This window comes from Drosophila santomea, chromosome X (assembly GCF_016746245.2).
Source record: "Drosophila santomea strain STO CAGO 1482 chromosome X, Prin_Dsan_1.1, whole genome shotgun sequence".
Classification (NCBI taxonomy): Eukaryota; Metazoa; Arthropoda; class Insecta; order Diptera; family Drosophilidae; genus Drosophila; species Drosophila santomea.
In genome coordinates, this window is record NC_053021.2 from 7,702,203 (window position 1) to 7,729,194 (window position 26,992).

A 26,992-nucleotide genomic window follows, 5' to 3' on the forward strand; every position below is an offset into this window, starting at 1 on the left:
TTCCGTTGGGTTTTTGTGTTTTGCAAAAAGTTGCTGTAAAGCGATAAAATCTTATTTGCGTCATTTGGTCTGATAGTTAACTATAAAAAGCTAGCTGGCAACTTTTTTTTTATAAATAGAAAAAGATGAACACTATACAAACATGGACACAGTTAATTAATTTTCTTTTAATAATAATAATTAATTGTAATTTTAATTATTCAAAGCTCTACTTCAATTTGAGATATATAATAGGTTCTTTTAATGCAAATTATAATTATAGCTCCTGTTTGGGTAAGCTACATAAATCCGATTTTGAGAAAATAATTGTTGCTTTAGTTGTTTTCCGGCAATACTGTTTCCTAGTCATCAAGTATGTTTTTTTTATTATTTTTTTTCGACTCAACTCAACTGAATGGAGGCGATAAATCACCGACTCGTCCCATTGTGCGTCTGTGTCGGTGTGTGCGTGAGTGTGCGCTTGTAGTGGTGCTCGCAGAGTGCTTTATTGCATTGGCTCGCATCGCCTGTCAGTCATCGCTGTGTGTGCAGGTGTGTGTGTGTGTGTGCGGCGTATCTGTGTGCGCTCAGTGCTCTGTGCTCAAATGCAATTTACAATTACGCGCGGCAATTGGAGCAGTTACCGGTGTGTGCGTGTGTACGTGCGGGATCATTGCACATTGCGTCAACGTTTCAAGATCACAATTACAATTACCCCGCCGCAGTAGTGGCAGTAGCACCAAAAAAAAAAACGAGAACAGTGGCAAAAGCAACCGAAAATTTGTAAAGAACACACACAATTTGTCAAAGAAAACTATCAACAATAATAAGACCGCCCAACCGCACGACAGACCGCCATCCCTCCCTCTCTCACAACAGCTGCTCTCCACTCCGCGGCTCACAAATTCTTCTCTACAATTCTTCGAGCCTCCCCCTTCCGTCGCCACTCCTCTCGATTCTTCGCCCCACCGCCGCCCGCCGCACCCCCCCTCGCTGGAAAAAACGAGCAGAGCTGCAGAGCCGCAGAAAGCGATTTCAGTTCGGCGACGGCAGCGCACAGGTGCCATTCGGAAAGTGCGGACGTAGAATGTTTGCCGGGGCTTCCAGTGGCATTTTCACCTATAATTCCGCTGAAATATTTCGACTCGACGCCAGCGTTAGTAGCGCGTTTCGACGGAACACAGTTGCCAACATCGTTGTCCAACACAATAACCCCCCCGTCCTTGAGTCTTAGCTCATTCCTTATCAGTCACAACACACAACCCACTCATTCTATCTCTTTCTTTTATCCTTTTGGTAGTCAGCCTTTTCTAACTGTTCCTATCCCTCCTTTTACTGTCTAATACGTCCTCTTTTCTAACGGTAATCTTCAGCACTCTTTTTTCTTTACATTATCGTTTTTTCGATAAACTTTTTTAACTGTTCCTATCCTTCCTTTTTACTGTCTAGTACGTCCTCTTTCCTAACGGTAATCTTCACCACTCTTCTCTGTTTCTATTCCCGTTGCATCGCCAGCCTTTCACTTTTATCTCGTTGCTTACGTTTCCCACTCTCCTTTTCTACCATTTCTACGTGGAATTCTCCTTTTAAGCACCTCTTCGTAATGCAGTTATATAGAAAATTCTTTCCATTTTCTGCATTGCTAATAACACCACTTCCAACACTTTACCCATAATTCCCCATCTTTCTTATCACCGATCCGAGTGCACTCTTTTCCATATCCGCATATCATCCTTGGTGTTCTCCTAACGAATCTCACTGCTATTTCATAAGTCCCAACTCTTAAGCCTAATATATAACTAACCCTTTTCAACCTAGTATATAACTAACTCTTTTTAACCTGACACATACCTGTACCCAATCCCCCGCCACCTCTCCCCGCGATCCAGCCAAGCCATCCATGTGAGATGAGTGCGTGCGACGGCGGTACGGGAACGGTTTCGCGAACGTCTGACGCCCCCGCTTTCCAATTCGATGTCATGCCAAAGATAACGACGTCGCCATCGGCGTTGGCGTCTGCGTCGACGTCGACGTCGACGTCGCTGTCGTCGAAAGCGTCGGCGGCAGCGAGGGCGAAAACGACGAAAACGTATACGAATGCGACAGCAACAACAACGAAAACAACAGCAGCAACAACGACAGTAGCAACAACGACAGCAGCAACAACGACAGCAACAACAACAACGACAACGTTGAGAACGGTTAAAATTGAAAATAAATGGACGGCGGCAGAGGCAACGGCGTTCAGTTATCAGCGGACAGCGGAGCAGATTGGAGCTAGTGTCAGAGCCAGCGCCAGAAGCAGAACCAAAGCAGCCACAGCCACAGCTACAGCTACAGCTACAGCTAGAGCTAGAGAAACCCCAACGGCGAGCACTTCCATATCCACATCCACGCAGCCAAGTGGTGGGAGCAATCCATGTGAAGAGGCATCCATCTCCGCCGAGTTGGCCCTTCGCAAGGCGCAATTGAGAGCGCAGTTTTTCGGCAACCAAGTGGGTGGATCAGAACGCAGAAGCAACAAGACCAGCAGCAGCAACACCACTAGCACCAGCACCACCACTAGAACCAGCACCACCACTAGATCCAGCACCACCACTAGTACTAGCACCACCACTTACCGCACTGCTTATCCCAGCTGCAAGACGGAACGAGGCAAGCCGGTGCAACAGCTGATCGATCAGTTCCAGGCCATGATTGTCCAGCAGCAGCAGCAGCAGCAACAGGCGGAGGAGCCAAAGACGCTGCCCGGAGCCACTGCATCCAATTCGGATGAGGGCTGCAATGTCACCGGTGGCGGATTGAGTCCATATAGCAGCGACAATGAGGATAACAGCCTATCGCCAAGGCAGCGCAAAATGAGGGTGACACGCTGTGCCAGCAGTGATTCCGCCCTCGGTCTGGATGTGGACGATGGCGGCATGGATGTACCTGTGCCGACACAACGACGGATGACGCTAACCGTTACGGATTTACCCCTGCGACCGGCACTACTGCCACTGGCCGAACCCACAGCCCTGCCAGACTCACCACTGACATCGCCCACCGGCGGTGGCAATGCGAGCGTGGGTGTGCCCACCAAGGTGCTGCTCGAGGAGCGAGTGGTGGCCGCGCCGGGATCGCGACGTGAGTCCACACAGAGCTCGTACAGCGAACTGGGCGTCAGTGGCAGTGGACTGCCGCTGGGCGTGCGCTATGTGCGCACCCCATCCGTGGTGGTCAGCGACTATTCGGATGACATAACCGCCTGCGGCATCAGCATGGAGGAGATGGAGTACTTTCGCCTGCAGCGGGCGCGTGGCCAGCGTCGTTGTTCCCTGGAGGCGGGACATCACAGTCACAGCGCTGGGCATGGCGCACATGGACACGGTGGCACGGGAACGGGTGCGGGCATGTCGCCGGGTTGTGGCAAGGATGATGGCCAGTCGGATGTCAGTGCGGCGAGCAGTTGCAGTAACCTCTACTATTGTGGATCCACCATTTCGGCCCTGGATGGTGGCGAGTGCATCGTGAACGGTGTCCGTGTGGCGCTCGCCCGGAAGAGCAGCACTCAGAGCAGCAGTCTCAGCGATGAGGAGCAGGAGGAGGAGGAGGAGGAGTATGACGTGGATAAGGAGGATGACGTGGATCATGATGATGATGATGAGCAGGAGGAGCGCGATGCGGAGGAGCTGCGCCAGGAGGACTACGAGCGGGGGGATCGCGAACGTGAGAGGGAGCGCCAGATCAGCGAACTTATGGCCGCCACGCAGCTTGGTGATCGTCAGCGGGATCGATCCAAGAAGGTAGGCGCCCGCGATGACGTCACAAACCAGGGAAATCTCAAACTAGACTAAAGAATTCGGGGTGGCAAGGCGGTGTCCAAGACAAGTCCCAAAAGTGGAGCAGCCTAGTAAATTTAATATTAACCATCATTTTTTTTTTTTTTTTTTATTTGTTTCTGTTGTATTATTATTATGATATGATTGTTTGTGGTGTTGTTGCTGTTGTTTTCGAGAGCATAAAAGAACAGTGAATGAGGGCAGGTCTGAATGGCAGCGCCAGAGAGATAAGCAAGTTGGTGCATAAACACTGGGCGAAACGGGTGCTAGATAGGTGAAGTAATTTTGAAAAAAAAAGTGTGCTTTACATTTTGCTCTAGAGCAGTATTATACCGGTTAGTTTATCAACTGCAAGACCATTATAACTATTACAAAAAAAAGACTATAATATTAAGACTTTTAACTATTACATATTACAAATTACTTATTACCAATTACCTATTAAATATAGAAATCAAAGCAAATCCATCGAACTACTGACTATTTTTCCTAAAGTTGCATCTTGTTCTAAAGATAATGAGATCCTTGGGTCTTACTTCAAGATATATATATATATGGTAATCCCCCGCCTTATCAGCTAATGGTTTTTTCACCGTGCATTGGCATTAGCAGGTCTCTTTTTCCAGTGTATGCGTTTGCTTAAAAGGCTGTTAATTAATTAGATTCTTATCTTATCACTAAAATGAGGTTCTGTTGAAGATGTCTTTTTGGTATTCTCCGCTTTTGCTATTATTGTTATTATTATTTTGCGTTTTTTTTCTGAGTGTGCACGAGAACGTTATGTGGTGGGGAGGTTGAAAAATAGGGGGAGCCGTGATAAAGGAAAAGTATATATCTACCAAAATACGAAAACCTCCGATTTTGGTTGGTTTTGTATCTAGAACTGGAAGAACAGCAACAACAACACAACGGGCAGCGATAGCGACGAAAAAATCTTATCTTAGTTAACTGTATACTGTATTATAGATAAATATTATGTACATATATAAGCCAGCACATATTTACCTTTATATAATGGCATCTTTTTTTTTGTGGTTTATTTCTCTTCTTGCTGCTGTTGTTGTTGTTGTAGTTGTTGTTGTCAGCAGACGGCGAGAAGTTTGTAAAGCAAATAAAAGTATTAGAAACCGAATTTTCGGAGTCATGATAACGATAATAAAGCAATTCACCTGGATATCTCATCGTTCATATGTGTGTGTGTGTAAGAGATATGAACATGTGTGTGTGTGTCTGCGTGCGTGTGTGTGTGTATGTGTTTGGTTAATAATGTTACGCGCTTATCAAGCGGGTTTATCTCCCTGGCATTCATATAGTATATGGCATATATACCCTCGACGCCGCCGACAAAAGCAATAATTGGAGGCATCCCAGAAATGGCCTGTTCTTCTATTTTCTAAGCCGCGGGCATGTGTTGTGTGCCATATACTATAATGCCATATAATATGCACTTTATACTAGTATATAGTGTGCTTATATCTATGATGATCCCATACGCCGTTTCAAGTCAATTGTATAACGTCGTGTCTTACGTGTTGTTTTTATTTTTGTTCTTTTTATTTTTATTATAATTTTTTTTTTTTGTGGACGGATGAGTGATAAGCGATTTTGGGTGATATCACGCATACGTCACCGTCCCCATTAAGACTCGCATATATGTCTATATGACACACGAGCCCTCGTGTCGTTGGGGATTACTCCGTAAGTCTCGGGGATTGTGATTACAAGTACCACTGTTAATAAGAACAAAAATTTTATCTCAGAGTCGGAGATAATGAACTGTACGACTTGGGTGTATTATTCTAGAAATTCGTTTCAAAACTACCTCAATATTAAGTCAAGATAACTACAAATCACTACAATTTGTTGACCCAGTTAATGCTGCATTGTGATTTCATTTTTGTGATCGCCATTTGCATACACTTTTTATTCAGCCTCCACTGCGCGCAGTGAGATACACTTCAATTTTATTAGCATGTCATTACAAAGTATCTTCCCCATTTGAATACGATTCCTATTCAACTTCCGTCTTTGCCTTCATTTGCTATGAGAATTGCCTTTGATTCCCTCGTGAATATTCTTTATATATGAACATACGCAGTGATGTGACCTTGCCATATGCTGAATTAACTCAATTTTAAATGTAATCTCTTCTTCGTTCGGTTTCTCGAAGTTCTTCAGTTAATTTATGAACTTGTTATTACTTCGTTGTCTACGTTGTGTGTAATTCCAATGAACATGTCATATATCAGGTATTCCTATCTAATTCCACGAAACGACCTCAAGTTTCATTCATAGAAGTCGCCTGCATTATCAGGAATGGTTATATATGTATATATACTATCATTATATCATTCAGACACATGATGCTGGGCGTTTGTTGGCTTCGCCTGTGATATCTCCACTGTTTGGACTGGCATTCCTGGGAGCCCCATTTCCTGGTATCCTACTCATCCAAGAGCAGCCCAACCCAAGCCTGTCACCGTGCCTTATCACAGTTGTCATTATAGTTTTGGATGTGGTTAGGCATCTTGTTTGGTTATTCTTCGCATTCCATTTGCGGATGGGGATGGGAATGGAGATGGGTTTTTCCTCCGTTCTCTGGTTCTCAGTTTCGAGATGGAAACTTTGGATGGAACCGAGAACTGAAGGCTCTTCGCATTGTTTTGTTATTGTAGACACTGCGGCGTGGGCTTCATAGAAATGCTTACTTTGCTTACTTAAAGATAAAGCCCCTGTGTGGGTGCCAAAGTCACCGACAATACGAGTATCATCGCCATTTGGTCCGCTGACGTCGCTGTGACGTCACTGGGCCGCCTTTGTTTGTCCCCCCTTCTGCCTTCACCCCCCTACCCCCCACCCCTTTTCGAAGCATGATCATTAATAATATCGCTGCTGTGAAGTGCAAAGTCAGCGAGAGAGACTTTTTTAATGGTTGAAGGAGAAGGAGTATCTTCTTTATGGACTGCAAAACATTGATACAAATTATATCATAACATAATAAACAGGAAATGTGACGCAGATACCGTATTTCAGATGGGATGTGCCAGAAAATTCCTATAGATATAGATTATATATAACCTTTTGTTTTAAATTATACCTAATATAATATTTGTTATATACATTTATTAGCTTTGAAGCATAAACTGGAAACATTTGAAATAAATGGCTTTACTGCGATTTATTGTAAATGATTTGAATAAAAACATTTCCACATACTTATACTCTTATATTTGATGAGATCATTTATTGCATTTGATAAGAGTGCAATTTGGCCATATTAAAGATTACTTAATGTATATTTAAAACCACAATAAGATAGTGTCTTCTATATGGGGCATTGTCAATAGTACACTGATAAAAAGTATAAATTAAGACAATGTGTTAGAGTGAATAACAGTATATTCGCACTTCTTTAAACCAATTTAATTTATAATATCTTAAAGGGCCTATAAAGATAGCATTCGAGAAGCGTGCATAGAAATCTATAATGAATCAATTGGTTGAATATAATCCGTAAGATAAGATTATAAGTTTTATAAAATGAAATTAGTTTTGAATAAAGATTTCCCCATTTTTCGCATAAGTTGGCAACCATTTCATGGAAATCGTGTCTTTGAACTTAACGTTTCTGTTTAACAGTAGATAAATGCGGTTCAATGTGGTTCCTAATAGGTTTTGTTTAGTTTCAAACTGGTTAATATTACTGTGTAAAATGTAAAGATTTGCGTATTCTCAAGATGTAATAAAAACGTATAGTATATTCGCTGCTATATCACCTATTTGAGGAGAAGCGTAGCTGATCTTAGTCTGACGTCCAACGAACATTTACCACCATGATTGGATTGGATGGATCGTGTGGTGCTATTTTGTTTTAATAGCTTTTATGGTCTCTGTGGGTCGTGCACATCCGTCACAGTCCGATCAGCCAGTCCCAGTCCCAGTCCCATTTCCATTTCCATTCCCATTCCCATTTCCAGACCCATTCCCAGCGTCATATCTAATCAACACATTGGCCAGAGCGACGGACATAAAGTGGGTAGCGGGGCAATCCGTCAGAGGAATTGAAATGGAATTGGGTATGGGTATGGGTATGGGTATGGGAATGGGAATTATGACGCCCACTAATTGTGTGAGAAATCGATTTAGCGGCGAGATCTCCACCCTCCATCCAGATCGCACAGCCGCATGTAAGTCGTATCTGGGAGTACTCTTTGCTGCGATCCGTTGACCTTCGCTCAAGCGACAACTTCCGTTGACGTCAGCGGTTGTCGCCCATCAGCGATCGCGCCGAAGATCGTCACAAGTGAATTACATTGCTCCCCCCTCCAACCCCCTCCGACCATCTCCTCCAACCACATTCCTATACCCTAGCCCTTTTTCGCCCTCCGGAAGTGGCAACGAATACCCTCATGAGTTGCAGACCAACTCCAGATACCCTAGAAACCGAAGTGAAACTGAGGTCATATTAGGCACTCTCATTTGGGGTTTGCCTCCGAATCAGAAGATCGAAAAGTGATCATAAAAGTGAGTCATCGTTCTATTGGTTTTATATGCCATTTTTTAATTGCTGTCTTTGAACTTTGGGTAACAAAAATGATTCATAATTTATATTGTATGATAAACGGGTGTTGCCTATCGAAATAATCGGCAAATGATGCCAGAGCATTTTGGAGGCGTGTTTGATACCGCAAATGTGTTATGTGTTATCACAATAATTATATAGAATCATGTGTTGCTGTCGAATAAATGTCGGTAATCGAAATAAGTGGCAATTAAAGTCGCCCGAAAAGCAACAAGGAATGTCATAACTTATCGGTTTTTATCAATCGGAGCGCGGGCTATCGAAATTATCGGTAATAAAACTCGAGAAAGACACTGATTGATCGATTGTTGTGAAAACGTCGAACAGCTTGGACAGAAAAAGTAAACATAAAAATTGACATTAATTGATTTTACGTGTCAAAGTTCATTGCAATCGAAATGCACAACAAGTTTAGTTATTGAGCCGTTTTTTTTTTTTTGCAGTCCAATCAAAGATTCAATTTTAATCCTGAATCGGAAACCCTTTGGATTTCACTTCGATTGTCGGGTATACGCAATTTGCGTCATTTGTTCTTGTCGCAGTTGTTAGTTGGTCTCAGTTTTTGTTTTGTTTTTCAGCTGGTTCTCCGATTCCAAGGCTGGTTTTGTTTGTTTCTCGTTTGCAATTTCCACTGAATTGTATCCGAGTCGTCGATCTCGCGGGACCAGCACTCTACACAGGAAAAAATGGTTGTCTATTTTGTACTATCGAAGATATCGGAATCACCGATCACACTGGCCACTCATAACAAAGAACAGAGAGGGCAAATTTAACTTTATAAATTAAACTTTTATAAAATTTAAAAAAACAAGCAGCCACAGAAGTCGCAGCCAAAATTCTGAGAGTTAAGCGTTCCTCTCCATTTCCCCCAGGTACTCACCCCTTTCCTCAAGCTCTCCTCTCTTCCACGTCAGAGCAGACAGCTGGTTGTAGCTCCTGGAAAATAGCTCGCTCAGGCACTTCCTCCAGTAGGTCGAAATCACATTATTGATATCCTCTGCTACCACATAAAATCACTGCACCACTCACTCACATTTAGTATTTTTTTTTTGAAAAACATCGAAAAAGTGGTTTGCTTATGTAGGACTTTTGAGAAGCGCAGAGGAGGGCACTAATATTTTGGTATTTTTTAGTATTAAGTATTTAGTATTATTTAGTATTTAGTATTTGTTAGTATTTAGTATTTGTTAGTATTTAGTATTTGTTAGTATTTAGTATTTTTTAGTATTTAGTACTTAGTAATATTTAGGATTTAGTATAATTCCTTATTTCCTTTTAATGTAAAGTAAGTTTAATTTTCAATATATTAATTTTCGTAATATATATTTTTATATATATTATTTATTATATTCATATTATTTATATTTATATATATTATTTAATTTTAAATCATTTTTCTCGGTGCGCTGCAGCTTGCGTGCCGGCATATTTGTCATTCCTGTAAGTGCAGGCAGTTCCCCGCCCCCTCTTAACCCCTTACTAGCCACAACTAGCCCCAACTAGCCGTTCCCCCCCCCAAGTCCCCCTACAGCTCTTTCGGACCCATTAAAGGTTATGTAGCCGTGTTGCATGTCCCCAAGCGATGGCACCCGAAACACACGCGCCACCAGCAACATGCAACATGCAACATACTCGTGGGATGGGCTTTGATTTACACTCGCCTGCTGCGCTTTCGTTTCCGGAATATCTTAGTTCTTAACTGAATTGGCTTGGCAATAACCAGAATTTCCCGGTTTCCAAAGTGGCGTAATCGCCAAAACAAACCAAAAATATTTGCTTAATTCGATTGCAGTTAATTGCAGCTGCACTCACTCGAAAAATAAAGGAATCAGATAGAGTTAACAAAACAATTTCAAAGTCAGTTGATCTTCCACACCAGAAAAATTAGATAAAATCAGGTGCTATTTTTTAAAGATATTAAGCAAAAATCGAAATTGTTTTTTTACTACTTAACACCTTTTTCATAAAATGTTACAGTTGTGAGTTTAATAAACGAAATGTGGGGGCACCTTGACATGTGCAATGTATGATAAAATAGTGGCAAAAATAGCTGTGCTGAATTTTTCCATGGCGGTGCAATAAATAAATTAGCAAATATTTTTCATTTGCCTCAATTCACAATTCATTCCGGTATCCTCGAGTACAGTAAGGCCCCCAAAGACGCACCCTAAATGCGAACATGTTTTGGCAATTGCTGATAAGGCGAAACAAGAGCAATTGTACAAGGCAATAGATATCGCCTTCTAATATTAGATGGCCACATTTGAGATAACCGAAGAACAGATAGAGAAATTGGATAGGCATGCCTTTGATGAGGGGGTGTGGCGGGGGGTTACACTGGGAAAAAGTTATATTTTTACATACTATGACATAGCAAACTTTACAAACAAGTATTTACTATTAAATAATTTACTTTGTATTTACCAGGTTATCTAAGTGCATTTTCTTCACTTTGGTTGCACCACACATTTGGTATGGATTTTAGTTTGTGGATGTTTCATATTTTTTATTGCCCATTTCGCCTGCACAGCCAGCGATAATAGAACACTTAATTTTTCAAACCAACTCCCCAGATAGCCAGATCCATTCCCAATCCCAGAGTCCGGCTCATTCCGTATGTATCTTTGTATCTTTGCATCTTTTTGCGGCTTTTGCACTCCACTTCAGGCCATATGACAGGCTATGAGTATGAGTATGAGTATGAGTCGCAGCCTAGGGATTGGATTTTGCATAGGATTGGGATGGAAATTGGACTTGGAATTGAAATTGAAATTGGAATTGGGCACTCCACAGCCATATCCACATCCAGCATTCACGTCCAGCTGCCTGCTTATCGTTTCAAGCCATCAGAGCGACTCCATAAAACACTTAGTATATCCATAGGCTCAATTCGGGGGCGTGGCCGACAGGGGGCGGGTGCCAAGTGGTCAATTAATAGCACACAAATATTGTGACAGCCGCGCGCTCGTCATAAAGCCAAGTTTAACTACATATATATGTATATATATATACATATATGTATGTATATATCGCAGGGCGGAGAAGATGGAGAGCTAACGATTAGAGACGCCGGCAATTTGCATTATGCAAATCAAATGGCAGCGGCAATTTGCCGCCGCAATTAGTCGCCTTGTCAGAGGATCGGCGACAAGGAGTTCGACTTCGCATTCGATCGTACACCGCAAGAAATTAGCTAGGCATTAATAGCATTTAGATTAAATATGCGATTTGATAACCCAAATGCATCACAACTTATTGTCTATTTAAAGCCAGGCATTATTATGTTTGTACTATTTTAAATAGTTATATTATTATATATTTTGTTTAAGCATATTATTTGTAATATATTTCTGTCAGTGTAGTTGGGCAATTGCCACCGGCTGGGGCGTTCAGATCCCTTTGCCGTGTTTGTCGCCAGATTTTCGCATGTTTCAATCAGCGTCATTATTCCATCACGTTGTCGCAGTCTCGCCGTCTGATTTATGTGCCGATTAGGCTCACTTCCTTGGCTTTGCGATGGTCTAAGGACCAAGGATAGTTATCCCCAAACCCCATACCCCTCTCCCCTCCTCCGATAACCCCCCTCCACCAAGCTGCATGTGTGTGCACACGATCGCTGCTGCGGCGCCGATCACTTCGCTGTTGAACTTCGTGGTGCGGCAGCAATCGGTTGTTAGTTTGGATAGCCGGATAGCTTTGCTTGTTGCCGCTGTAACGGCGTCGCCTCAGTTGCCCGAGTGCCGTTCCAAAGTCAACAAGCGGTCGATCGCAGCTCCGGATCCATTGCGTTTCGATCCGGCCCCCCATTTATACCCTATACTGTATACCATACCATACCATAGCACCATACTATACCATACGATACGATACGATACCGATATCGAAAGAAAAAAAACAAGCAAACAAAAAACTCGTGAAAACAACAATTTTTTGTGCTCGGTTTCATTATTTTTATTTACTTTGCGTGGCATTAAACCGTTTCTCATTTATTTATTCTTGTCCGCGAAGTTGGAGGATTCCCAGTGAGCAGTGAGTGGGTTTTTTTCCCTGTGTGTTTAAGTGTGTGCATACATATATATTTATATATATGTGTGTGTGTGTGTGTGTGTGTAGCAGGTTTATCCATCTGCCAGAGATAGCATAGATAGCATAGCTATACGTACGAGTGTATATTTTAAAAACTGACCCTAGGGGCCTGGTGACCACTGCAGACATGCAACTACCATAAACAGCACTTGCAGTTGCAGTTGCAGTTGCAGTGGCACTGGCAGTTGTCTTATGTCGTTTATGGTCGAAATACAGTGGACACTGCGGACAGAGGAACAGAGGGGGACGGTGGGGGACAGTGGGGCCTGCGAGGCGCCGACAAAGGCATTAATCAGAAGTCGATAAACTTTGACATGTAAGCGGCAGCCGAATGAAGCGATCTTCATAAATCAAAGCGGGCCAAAGGCAGTGGAAAATATGGGAAAACCCGTAGTGCTTCTTTTCTTTTTTCTTTCTTTTTTCTCTTTTTTTTTTTTTTAAGAGGGAGCTCTCATTTGATTTATGGCCACTGCGGCGGACCGCCAACAAGTTAATTGAAAACGAGGCGTGACAGTGAAATTTGCCACCGCGCGCCAATGGCCAAATATATACCCATATATATATAAATATATATATAGGTAAATATGTATATATATATATGTATGTATATGGATATATATCAACTGGATCAGCCAGTAAAAGGAGGCAGCACAGAGAGACGAGAAGGAGGAGGAGCAGGCACTTTTCCAAATGTGCCGCTAAACTGACAGATTTGGCCATAATAAAAAATTTAAAAGCCAAATACAAGAGCGAGTGTGGAGTCTGGAAAATAAGTTGCCAACTTTAATTTATTGTGACATAACGGTATAATCTGACATAAATTATTGATAAGACGAGCGCCCATAAAAGTACAAGACAGTTGGCTTAAGCAATACAACAGCCAAACAAACGGCCAGGAAAGGGGTGAGGAGAGGGGTGCTGAAAACCGACGAGGGGAAGGAGGGCCGGAAAAGCTGGAAAAACTGAAGCGAAGTCAGCGTTTGGTTGGCGGCAAATTTGCGGGGAAAATTGACGAAGAATTGCTGGGCAAACAACACGAATTTAATTTGCTCTACCGATCATGCGGAATCCAAAGATAGTACTATTAAATTTATTATTTATTTTTCTATTATTTAGTATTTATTATATATTCATATGGAATTTATTAATTCATTGCTAGAATTTTAGTTATACTTATTGTATCCCAATTAATGGAAAAAGTATGATTTACATGTATTATATCATATCATATCAATAGATAAAAGTATGACTTACACATATTTCCATATCAATAGATAAAAGGTGTAAGCCCCTAGCAATCCCTAATTTAAAAATATTTCTGGGAGTTATCTATATGTTGTATTGAAAAATACTCTTGAATAATTGAATAATTCGATGGATAATGTGAAAAATTCGTAATATTTCCGGCAACACAACTTCACAAAAACTTTACAATTTAAAGTGAAATTTCATATATAAATATAAATTTATTTATTCCTAAATTTTTCAACTGTGGAAATCAGTGGCATGCTTTCGAGAAAATAATGAATTTCAAGTCGTATTAAAGCGCATTACCATTATTACCAATTATTGGGTATTTTTTTGCCAATTATTGTGTATTATTTTTACATTATTAATGAATGCCATTATTATTTAATAGAGAAGCTTATGGTAACTGTAGCTGGTAGCAACAGAATATTTGCTGTTTTGAGCCCGCTCAATTGTGGACTCAGTGAATTTATTTATTAGGGTAGATGATCTGCAGGACGCGGCTATTAAATCGTACTATCCATTTCGGATTTATGGCCAGGGTATAACAACAAATATCGCTGCCTATGCCGCTTATAAATCATTTGGCTAACAACAACTGGTCGGCGCTGCAATTGGAGTTGCAGTTGGATGCAGTTGGATGCAGTGGAGTCGAAGTCGAAGTCGAAGTCGGAGTTGCTCTCGGCCACGGCAAATGTATCTTTTGGATCTATTATTTAACTTTTATGTGCGCATAAATGCGGCGATATGATGCCGATGACGACTTCGCAAACTGGCTAAGGAGGCTCGAGCCAGTTTACAAAACCCACCGACGGGTTTTCAATTTTCCGTCTTCAAAGCAACAGAGAGACAGAAAGAGAGAGCAATAAAAGAAAAAAAAAAGGAGGTGGAAAAATAAAATCTCGACCGTGTCTGCTGCACTTTCATGTTAATTAACAAGAAACTTTTATCAGCACGCCGATTAAGCGAATGCCACTTCTAACGCCCCAATCCCAGATCACTCCTCCTCTCCATCCGTCCATCCGAGGACATGGTATCATATGGCCCACCAGTTCACCCATCCACCCAGCCATTCAGATCCATTCAGATCCATTCAGATAAGCGGCCGACACACAACAAATTGTGGTCCATAAATTTGTGCATTTTGGCGAATGTCCAAAGAAGCCACGCGAAGATAAGATTGGCTTGGGTGCGGAGATCGCAGATCAGAGATTGCAGATTGCAGATTGCAGATTAGAGATCGGAGATCTTAGATCGGAGATCGTGTGACGGAATTCAATTCGAATATTCCATATTGATATGGTTCGTGTCAGCCGCAAGAGATTGCGTTGATTACACTAATTTGGCGAATTTATAAGCTATCTCAAGTCGACTGAAATAGATTGCAGCGATTATCCGCGAGATTGGGAAATGGCCAACTGCAGATAAACATAATTTAGCAATCAGCAGCGGAAATTAAACGCAAAACATTCGAATGAGAAAATGCAACAAATGTAGCGGGGAAACGGATTTAAATGATTAATTTAATTGAGCTCGACGAACTTTAAAACTATACAACATTCACACAGGCCCTGTCAAAACATATGGATGGTAGACATTAATTTAAACATTTTTGAAAACTATAAACTATTGGAGGTCTTAAATTTGTGCATGGGCGACTATGGATTATTTTTTTAATGGCTGATCAATTAAAGTAATCTCTTGGTGTCCATAAATTATAGCTTGTCCATAGAAGTCAGTGGAGAGATAAGTGTGTGTGTTTTCAGCTATTTGGGCGGCGGAGTTCAATATTGAAATTGAAAATGTCAACCGAAAAGCGATTAAAATGATTTATTGGAAAGTTTAGTTTTGCGGCGGTAAAAAAAACTTGAATAAATTCAAACTAAATTATGAACATGTATTAGAAGTATTTCAACTAAGTATTTATAATTATATTAATTAATTTTTATTTAAAGATTACAACGAACTAACTCTTATTTCTTTTTCATTTTACTTGCAGGTATGTGCCAACTCTCGCTTAGCTAGAAACTGAGATTATCGCAATCTCGATTCGAGTTAGAAACAAATCGCGTCGCGAAGGGGCAAACGAAAGACTTAAGCAAAGAACTCGCCGCCTGCGGAGGTGGACGGAGGAGGACCAGGAGGAGCGGCAGCGGCAGCGGGAGGAGGCGGAGGAGGAGGAGAAGGCGCGGTGGCAGGAGAAGAAGCTGGTGCAGGGGCAGCTGCCACAGTGGGCGGCAATCGGCTGGCGGACATGGCCCTGTATCCATCCTCTTCGCGGCCGCGCACGCTCATGGAGCAGCTGCTGGCCCGCAAGATTGAGGCGGCTGCCGCTGCGGGCGGCGCTCCCTCCACCGCTCCCGCAACTCCTACCGCTTCTGCTTCCGCTTCCGGCTCGGCCACGCCCTCGCCCACATCACCCAATCCGCCCGCGGGCGTCGGCATCGCCCTGCCCCTGCCCCTGCCCATGACTCTGGGCTTGGGCTTGGGCCTGGGCATGGGCGTGGGCGTGGTAAGCCGCCTGCGACGCACCGACTCCTTGGACTCCACCAGCAGCCTGGGCTCGCTGGCCTTTGGCGAGGATGTCTGCCGCTGCGACGACTGCCTGCTGGGCATCGTCGATCTCTACGTGATTAGTGCCGCCGAGGCGGCGAAGAAGAAGGTAAGCCATGGTGGTACTTCTTTACCATGAGATACGGACCATATTGGGTTTAATTATAGCAAGTGTGTATATTTTGTTACAACCTACACTGCATAAGTAATTGTAATTATAAGAAAATCCTAAAATGTTTTATACAATTGCTGTTATAAGTGGTAGTTTTAAATCTGCTGAACATAAGTTACTAGTTATATGCAAAAAATGAACTCCCAGCTGAGTTAGTAATACTCTTTATAAACCATAGCTATGAGATACCCACGATCGTTATTTAGCTTTCCACGAAAGCTTCGCCTGTGGAGGTTGTCTTCGCTACAAAGAAGCTCTTAATCGGGTGTTGGGTTTCCATCAGTGTTGGCAGAAATGACAGGTGAAAAAGAGTCAAATCGAACGAAAATAAAATGCCAGCTTAAGATGGTAATAATAACTCTTTAGTTAAACACAGCACTTTCGTAAACAAATTGTAATTGTATTTATTAAGGTAACAGCTATAGGCTGGATATATTTTCATAAGCAAAGTTTAAAGGTTCTTTGAATTTAGGAAGTACCTTAAAAACATGCTACAAAATAGTAATACTTGTATTTATTGGCATAAGTAAATAATGTGGCTATGTGATCTAGCTATTTAATCGCCAAAAGCACAGCGCTGCGGCTTGGACTCTTGGACCGGTCCAGCTGGAAAGCTCCACTTCCAGCCCATTGACGTCACTGGCATCCGAGATAGTGAACGAGCGCAAGAGAGAGAGAGAGGGAGCTCGAATGAGAGAGAAAGAGGGACAGAGAGAGAGAGAGAGAGGGAGACGGGGAGAAGCCGCTCATGCGTAAAGCGTGGATCGTGTGAAAATGAGATCGTTCAACTGATAAGCGAAATGGGAGCGGGGAGTGGAGAGCAGGGAAGACGGCGGGGGGCGGAGGCCTTGAGATTCGGAAAGATTCGCAAGATTCCGCTGAAAAGAGCGTTCTAAGCTGGCTCTTCTCCTGCCAGGAAGATTCATTGTAGATCTTGCAAAGATGAAGATGCATATGTTGCTTATGCAATTTGTATTCAATTTTCGTATTTAAGCGCCCTAAACTTTCTCCCGGTGAAAGTGATTTGTGAGTCATATTTAATAAGGATCTTGCCTGTGATCTTACGAAAGTTTTTTAATGATCTTTGGTGACTCTTCTTTGGCGCCCATTGCCCATTTTGTTTATTTACATTGCAGACCATGTTCGCTGAATTTACAAAAGCCAACTTCCCCAGTTTCCAGTTTGTAGTTCCCACAAACAAACAATGATATGCAATTTATTCATATAACAATAAGCAACAATATTAGGCTGTGTTTTTCTCAGTTTTCGAAGAAGAGAAATACACAAATCGTGCGAGCTGTAAACATTTCACAGAAATTTGCTGCTTAATTTGGCAAGAAACTTCCCTTGCTTTAGATATTGTTGTTATAGATAAAATGTACTATTGATGGCTGTTTGCTTTAACGTTTTTTTTCTTTCAAAAAAGAAAAGCCAATTATAATATGTTTTCACTGAAAAAAACAAGGAGCTGGGCATATCGTAATGGCATTTTCCGCTGATCCTATCTTGTTATCATTGACGTCACGGCCCGGTGGCCTTGGTCATTAAACTACGTCATCTCGGGTGAGTCTAGGCCAACTAATGAGCTTTGTTCCCCAGGCTGGGACCCCTCTCTCTCGCTCGCTCTCGCTCTCTCTCTCTCGCTCTCACTTCCAGGTGATAATTTTGCGCCTAGGTACACCGGGAAAAAATACTAAACTATTTCCTTAGAGAAATAATAGTAATTAGGTTTAGCTTGGGTTTTAAAGTTGCTTTTATCAACATGGATATTATTTGCCAAGAACTCTGTTTCTATGCGGTGTCATGCGGTTTATTTAATCGGTATTTGTCTAGTTACTCGGTTATTTTTGTCAGTGTTACAGCCCAAATCTGCCTAATCTGCCTTATCAGTCGGAGATCGCGGCTTTCGGACTGCATTGCGATGGGATTTATTGCTAGGATTTATTGGTAGGACTCTCGTAAATGAAAGCTGATGCTGCTGCGGCTGTTGCTGTTGTTGCTGCGACTGTTGCTGCTGCTGTTGCTGTTGCTGCTGCTGCTGCTGGTGCTGCTGCTCATCGCCGGCGGAGCTCTCGGCGAGTTCGGTTCGGTTTGGCTCGTTTGGGTTCCGTTTTTTTGGAGCAGAGTCGACCAGTTGAGCTTTTGCTGCGATCGCGTGCGGCTGGCTCGGGGTCTCGGTCTGTGGGTTTTTGTCATTGTTAATGTTATTATTGTTATTGTTATTGTTATTTTTATATTGCTATATTGCTATTGGTAGTGCTGTTGCCCGTATCGCCGCCGACTTTCCGCGTGTGCTTCCACATATCTCTCGCCGCCGCGTCTATATGTACATATATGCCTATATATACACATATATATATATATATATATATATATATTTGTATATAAACACATTTGTATATCAATTTGTATATCTGTGTTTTCTGAGCGCCCCTCTCTTTCTCTCTGTGTGTCAAGCCAATGCCAGAGACCGCGTCAAACGGCCCACCAAAAAACCGAAAAAAAAAAACAGAAAAAAAACGAAAAAAAACACACAAAAAATTAATAATAAACAGCAACACAGCTCAGCAGCAATATTATTAAGCAGAGCTGTATTCCGAAAATATTATAATTTTCTTGCCAGTTTGTTTTTTTAATTAATTTATGGCGTTTGGTTGCGTGTGCCTGTCACATTATGTATTTTCATTTTGAATTCAGCGCCAAGTCAGCGAAAGAAAGCTGGGAAAATTCCACTAAAATGTATAAATGTTCTTAATTAACAGTTAATTGCTAAGAGCCCTGTGTGTTTCTACAAAATTTTATTTATATCCCAGAAAAATTCAAAACAATCAGCATATCCTTAAATCAAATAACTTGCTTACATACACTCAAAATATTTGAATAATAAATAAAAGTCTAGTCAAGTTTTGCACAAATAAAATTCCTAATTACATACTAACTGCTAAATTGCGTGTTTATTCTCAATTTTAATAACAAACTATTGCACACTAAAATAAGAGAGTAAAATAATACAAATAAATCATAAAGTATTTAAAAAAAAACCAAAAGACAAATGCTAAATCGAATTTATTTGGAATTTTCAACACAAAAGCCCAAACAAATGGAAATGCATAAATTACAACTTTTCCGCCACTTTTTTTGCAGTGACAATTAATTATTTGTGCATGTGTGTGCATTATTTTTTTTTGTGTACTGTGCATGCTTCCCTTCCGAGTCAAGCAAACATTTCAAAAGAATCAAGTGGCAAGTTGTAGGAATCTGCGATGTGTTGCAGCTGTTTCGTGTTGCTGCTGCTGTCATTGTAAAGTGTGTTAATTGAAGCACGCGCCAAAGCTCCCAAAGAGACGACAGAGCGAAAGAGAGGGCGAGAGTTGGAGCGACAGAGAGAGCGAGAGTTGGAGCGAAAGAGAGCGAGAGTTGAAGCAAAAGAGAGGTAGGGAGGTAGGGAGGCAGAATTCTTATACTAGATGACTGAAATAGCGAACTGACTTTTGCACCGAAAATCCGAGTATTCACGTTTATGTAAACATTTACACACTATATAAACGACGACGTCAATGAGAACGCCCAGCCTCACCCTCCCAGACACCCCACCCCACCCAAACAAACCCTCCCCCCCCCCTGCTCACCTATCCAGAGGTGCTACGCAATTGGAGGAGCAGCACCCACCCACCCACAAAAAAAATAAAAAATTTAATGCGAATTATATAAGTGAAGAGGCAGCACCTTCAGAAATCGTGCTCATTTGCGTACGTACAGCGAATTCGGCAATTGAAGCTCATTAAGTAGCCGAAAATGGAACTAAATCACCTCAACCCCCCCCCAAGCACCCAACCCCCGCGCCACCATAATTGGTGCTTGATCGTTTCAATAACATCCGCCCAGCCACCCACATTCACAGCCCCACTCGCAATTGGAGGCCCAAGCGTATCCGAATCCGAAACCCAAAGCCAAAATCCAAATTCTGTGCGTCAATGGCACACTGCGAAAAAAAAGCAGAAGTGATCATCAATTGGGGTTTGTTAATGGTCAGCCATAAAAAGCAACGAATTTCGCATGAAATATACATATGTATAGCTATCAGAGAAAAGCAATTATTAAATTTAATTGGGCATGACCAATTGCTGAAATTGGTGCATACATTTAAATGGGGGAATTGAGAACTATTCTTTAAAAAAAAATTCGAAATATATTCGGTAGCTTTTAGTGTTCTATGAATTATTTATTTTCAGTGCTATCTTTGTGATATTTTTAATGGCACATTCGTGTGTTAAATATCTCAAGCATTTGAAAAGCCAGCGCAATAGTTTTCAGTGTGCGAATAGAAGAAGAGAAACAAAGACTCACACTCAGCGAAATTGTGAGAGCGAAGAGGTGGTAAAGAGCGAGAGGGCGGTGGACAACAAACTGTTTACTTTATTAATTTTAAGCTTTCGGTAGTTGGTAGAAAAGTAAAAAAAGAAGCACAAATACTGAGAGAAATTGTTAGGCGAATGTGAATGGTGGGCATTAAGCGCGTAGCGTCCACTTTGCAGAGTGGGTGGTGCTGTTAATTGAAGGGGGGAATTTTTTTAGGGGGGGGGGGGGGTGGCGAGTGCAGGCATTACGTACCCCCACACCTAGTACATACATACATGTGTATGTACATGTGTACATATGTCTAGGCACACGATCCAATGTATCTACATATATGCATAGTACACAGCGCGATATATCGAGTCGTTATCGTCGACGTAGGTTTCTGCTTTTTTTCTGTTTTTTTTTCTGTTGGTGTTGACGGCATCGAAGATTGTACAATTGTTTTTATTAGATAACACGCAAATTTGTATTTAAGGACGGTTCGCAATCCGAAACCAAGCCCAGCTAGATGGAAATACAAAGTAAATATATACATACATATATCAGGAGATAAGCGAAGGAATGGAATATCACAGATCAATTAAATGCTATTAGGAAAGTTCCAAAGATCTAATTTTCTTATATGAAGTGAGTGCTTTTAATCCAATTTAGCTTATTGAATAATGGACTTTATAAATAACTGATTGTGTACAAGCGCGCAAGTAGCATTAACTTAAGAAATATCACACATACGTCACGTATGCCCGCGCTATTAATAAAAACCAGAGTTAGCAAAAGAAAGGATGAAAACGAGTAAGGAAAAAATAGATTGTAGATGGAAATAATGGTGATAATGTTACTACTTGAGTATAAAGCAAGTCAAGCCCTTAAAGTGCATTTACTGCTGAAGTTCTTTACTAAGATCTTAGTACTCGGATACTTTGCGCCCTTAAAATGTAACTGCTTTACAACCACAGAGATGAGATATAGACATAGCTATCTAAAAACCTGCAACTAGAAAGATATTATCAATTAACACACTCGGCGAAATGAGCGGAAAACTGTGTAGTAACGTTTTTGTTAGAGCTGTGAATATTCTGGAATTGCTGATAAGCTCGAAACCCTTGTCCCACTTACGAGCACTAAGTATTCAAGCCCTTGCAATTGCAACCCTTGACTTGAATCAGAATTAGATAAGCCAAATTTATATATAGTAGACGATCGCTCTGAGCTCCGAGTTAAGTACGTTAAGTACGGAGAGATCTATGGTTGATATGGGTGTACTGCCATAGTTCTCTAGATGTCGGAGAAACAAGGTTGTTGATGTTGTTGCTGCTGGTGTTGTGTTGCTCATGTTGCTTGTGTTGCTCATGTTGCTGTTGCTGCTTCGTTATCGCCTCGTGGCGACGGCGTCAACATTTGCCAATGACGTCAAATGTTATAAAGAAATTTTAAGTTCGCATATATGTACAAACACATGCTTACTTATATACGCACACTTGCATATGTATTTGCATGGCAGGAGATAGTGTGTGTGTGTGTGTTGCTGTTGTGCACTGGCGTAACTGGATAGCCGCGTCGCTGGCACTTCCATTATTATCATAATGTGCTGTTCGATTTGGGTTTCGCATTGGATTGGATTGAAATGTATTGAATTGGATTCGATTCAATTCGATTCGATTCGATTCGATTGCCTTGTGTTGCTAGACTCTGGGCGGTTTCGCTTGTGGCTGCCGCACGATGGTGTCGCTGATTGCCACTTGTTGCCACTTGCTGTTGCTGGTGACCATTGGCCAGTTTCCCCATCTTCTGGCTGCGGCTGCCGCAGATGGAGCTGCCAAGATGACAAGATGCCAACACGCTCCGACAATGCCTACTTAGTTTCGTCTTTCCTCACTTTTTGCGCACTGCGCTACATGGCACATACATATGTATGTGGTAAATTTAATCAATTTTGATTGATGTGTGCGCATTACAGCCGCAGCAGCAGCAGCAGTCACATCTATATACAGCCAAAAGCAGTCAAAAGCCAAAGACTCAGCTGCAACGAAGCGATGATTCCCTGATGATTCCTGCAGAAGGCAATTCACCATTAATATAACTTAGTAGCTGACATGGGAAAGTAAAATTCTCAATGGGTTTTACTCGGCAAGCAAGCAGATTGCGCTAAATACTCTAAAGAGAATGCTGTTTAGTGATTTTGAGATCCTTTTAGTGATAAGGAAGGGTATATGGTTGGCTTGGAGACCAGTGGCCAGTGGTGTTCGCTGGCAAAAGGGGAAGGAGGAAATATGATGTGGTTTTTAGGCGCGAACGGGTTCGGCTCTCCAACTCTGTCTCTCTGTCATCTCTCTCCTGCGACTCGATCTCCGATCTGTGTAACTCAATCGGCGAATTTTCGTTACCCAATTGCAGAAGTACGTACATACATAGTTGCATTCGCTAGCAGGTACCACTGATGCACTGCACCGAGTGCCGTGGGCCAGAATCCATGTAAGATGTCCGTGTGCGCCCTCAGCCAGCCACAGCCGCCGAATAATCCAAATCAGAATCAAAAGCAGAAGAACGGGCCAGCGAGACTGCCGGCGTTGGCAACCGGAAACGGAAGTGGCATCGTAAACGGAAACGGAAGTGGCATAACACTGAACGGGAAAGCCAAGGGCTCCGTAACGCCACCCACACCGCCGCCCTCGCCGCAGGTACGGATCTACGAGGACTTCGACAGGATGAGCGCCAAGGAGGTGTACTACAATGAGGCGGGCAAGAAGGTGACCGTGAAACTGCTGCACTTTCCCGACGTTCCGCCCGAGGAGATATCCAAATTGAAATTCGACGACGACGACGAGGAGGAGGAGGATGGAAATGATGATGGCAACGGAGATGGTGACGAAGACGATGGCGAAGACAAGGGCGAGGAGGCCGACGAGGATAGCGATAGCGGACGTAGACCCACATCGGCGGACAGCGAGGATGCGGCCCAAAAGTCGGAGTCAAGTGGCGGTGCCAGCAATGCGAACGCAATACCAAGCACATCCAAGAAGATCTTTCGCCGCAAACTCTCCGGCAACAATATGCAGCCACGGAAATGCAGTTTGGCCTTCGCCCAGGCACACGGCATACGCCAGCGGGCGGAGAAGAAGCTATCGATGCCGACCATTAGCATTACGGCCAACTCGGGTGAGCATGTGGCCCACAATTGTGGGCTGCGCTTAATTGTGGGACGCAAGCTATCGCAGCAGCATTCGCTGCCACTGGGCTCACCCAGCACGCCCACATCGCCCATGAATCCGGGACCACGACGTTCACACTCGCCGCTGGGTCAGAGTTTGTGCCCCGGCTACATCCAGTACTCCAAGTCGCTGCTGGAGGTGCCCATGCCGCGGGACTACGGCTACGCCAGCAGCGATGATCTCAGCTCCGAGTGGGACTCGGATGTGTCCACATCAGCGGCCGGCTCCGCCACAGGATCGGGTGCCGCATCTCAGGCCGCGAGCGGCAAGAAGGTAGGATGGGTATAGATCCTGATCTTTGCCAGGATTTGTATACATTGTCATTGTGTTGTTATTAAACTAAAACTGCAAACGAGTTTGGAGCACAAAGAGCACACTTTGTATATCCACGTGATTTTGCGACTCATCAAGTTGAACGTGTATGCACATGTGATCGAGTGATAACAACTCAGCTGAAAAAATCAGGGCATAAAAATGGGTCATTAGCCAGCTGTCTCATGTAAACCGTTTCGTTTCCAATAAACAAACAAAAATTAATTAGTGAATGCAGTACGAACGAGAATGGGCGAAATGTAGCGACAGTCTGTAACATTATTAATAGCTATTTACTAATTGATTTAACGTATACGAAATGGTTATAAGTGCTCAAAGTAAGCTGCTATCTCTGACATCCTCCTGAGTAATTGGTTTCCATCCCCCACGATTTTTGCAGAGCTCCGGCTGGCGGAAGATCCGCAACATCGTGCAGTGGACGCCCTTCTTCCAGACGTACAAGAAGCAGCGCTATCCATGGGTCCAACTGGCCGGACACCAGGGCAACTTCAAGGCCGGTCCCGAGCCGGGCACCGTGCTCAAGAAGCTCTGCCCCAAGGAGGAGGAGTGCTTCCAGATCCTCATGCACGATCTGCTGCGCCCCTATGTGCCCGTCTACAAGGGCCAGGTGACCAGCGAGGATGGCGAACGTGAGTATCTCCAGTTATTATCCTTTAAGGACGAAACAAAGTATTATCTAAAAATACCACACACAGTTTATTTGCAGCTGCAGGATCTGCTCAGTGACTATGTGCAGCCGTGCGTGATGGACTGCAAGGTGGGCGTGCGCACCTATCTGGAGGAGGAGCTGTCCAAGGCGAAGGAGAAGCCCAAGCTGCGCAAGGACATGTACGACAAGATGATCCAGATCGACAGCCACGCCCCCACCGCCGAGGAGCACGCGGCCAAGGCGGTGACCAAGCCACGCTATATGGTCTGGCGTGAGACCATCTCCAGCACGGCCACGCTGGGATTCCGCATCGAGGTGAGCACCAAATAGCCAATCCAAAATCGAAACCATTCATTTACATACAGGCTAAACATCCTTAGCAAATATCACTATCATTATAACACTTAGTCAGTTTATCCATTTGTTATAAATTATTCAAAAAAGGTCAAGTCATTAATGAAATCGTGTAAAACTTCGTTTGCAGGGCATCAAGAAGAGCGATGGCACCAGTTCCAAAGATTTCAAAACGACGAAGTCACGCGAACAAATCAAGTTGGCCTTTCTCGAGTTCCTCAGCGGTCATCCACATATTTTGGTGCGTATTCAAATTCAAAGCATCGAATGGCATTAACTTGTGGGAGGGGATTCACTGCGCTGTTTGTTCTTTTATATTTTATATATATGTTTTTTTATTTTTTTTTCGTTGTATTCAACAGCCGCGCTACATACAGCGTTTGCGAGCCATAAGGGCCACGCTGGCGGTATCGGAATTCTTCCAGACCCACGAGGTCATCGGCAGCTCCCTGCTCTTCGTCCACGACCAGACCCACGCCAGCATTTGGCTGATTGACTTCGCCAAGACGGTGGAGCTGCCGCCGCAGCTGCGTATCGATCACTACTCCGCCTGGAAGGTGGGCAACCACGAGGATGGCTATCTCATTGGTATCAACAATCTCATTGATATCTTTGTGGAGCTGCACGCATCCATGGAGGCGAAGGCAAAAGCGGAGGCCATTCAGTCACCCGTTTCTAGCGAAGATCCAGCCGAGGCGACGGAGGAAAGCAAATCCTGATGGGATGATATCTATAACCATACGTTTCTACACGGGGGTTTTTGGGGCTGAGCCCCAAAAGACAAAGACATTTCCAATTTCCGAATCGAAATAATCCCCAATTCCTAGGCTAAGTTATACATTTTTTTTTTGTTTTTTTTTGCTAACAGTTTGCGTACATTTAACCCCTTAAGTTTAAAATCAAAGACTGAAATCACAATATGCATACACATATTTTTACTATATACGATATACGATATACGCCTACATATATAGGAGATATATAGCCTGGCATATATATATGAGCTGCTGCTGTAGTGTAATTTATTTATCCAAAACAAATAAACAAAAATTCACGTTTGGCGAGTCCTAGCGAGACCCGAATAGTTGGAGATAATCCCCACAAGGCAGTTAACACTGTCGATCGTAACGATACGAAAAGTAACTAAGAAGTGAACACCCAACACGCAACAAGAACTTAGACTACGTTTTTAATATAATGGTTATGCGACTACCTACTAAATACTACTAATTGTGCACTATTAAATTCAGTTAAACCAGAAACAATGAACTTACTTATTTCAATTCACTTGGGGGGAGAGCAAAAACATTGGTTTAGCTAAATACATAAGTAATAGTACTTGGTTAATACTTTAACTGCATTTTCAAATTCAAAAAAGCGCGGCTTTTTCATTTTGGCGCCAAAATGAGAAATAAGTGTGGCCGTTCAGCAATATAAAAATACTTGTTTTAAAGAGTATTAAAAGTTATTACTAATTAAAGAGAAAACTTACGTAAAAGCACGCCGTTTCCTTTAACGCCGTTTAAAAGCTTTAATATGTAGAATACATGTTGGAAAAGCGCGCCCATAGTCGACAGATGGCGCTTTAAGCGCTCGCAAGCTATCGATAAGTGGCGCCTATCGGCGCTGCCTATCGCAAGCGGCATC

The 26,992-nt window shown here is 42.7% G+C and overlaps 1 protein-coding gene across 5 annotated transcripts; it reads left to right on the forward strand.

Annotated features, from left to right (window-relative positions):
• The first annotated feature begins 975 nt into the window (after positions 1 to 975).
• On the forward strand, positions 976 to 26,607 carry LOC120457290 (inositol-trisphosphate 3-kinase A). 5 transcript variants are annotated; one of them, XM_039644742.2, is made up of 6 exons: positions 18,602 to 18,767; positions 23,195 to 24,282; positions 24,722 to 24,971; positions 25,038 to 25,306; positions 25,476 to 25,586; positions 25,708 to 26,607. In XM_039644742.2, exons 2-6 carry the CDS (start codon positions 23,278 to 23,280, stop codon positions 26,062 to 26,064), a joined length of 1,992 nt encoding a protein of 663 aa, XP_039500676.1. In that variant the 5' UTR covers positions 18,602 to 18,767; positions 23,195 to 23,277; the 3' UTR covers positions 26,065 to 26,607. The 5 variants fall into 5 exon arrangements, with proteins under 5 accessions (XP_039500678.1, XP_039500675.1, XP_039500679.1 ...); XM_039644741.2 differs by lacking the exons at positions 18,602 to 18,767; positions 23,195 to 24,282 and adding an exon at positions 1,007 to 3,764; XM_039644745.2 differs by lacking the exons at positions 18,602 to 18,767; positions 23,195 to 24,282 and adding an exon at positions 15,873 to 16,378.
• Positions 26,608 to 26,992: the final 385 nt, after the last annotated feature.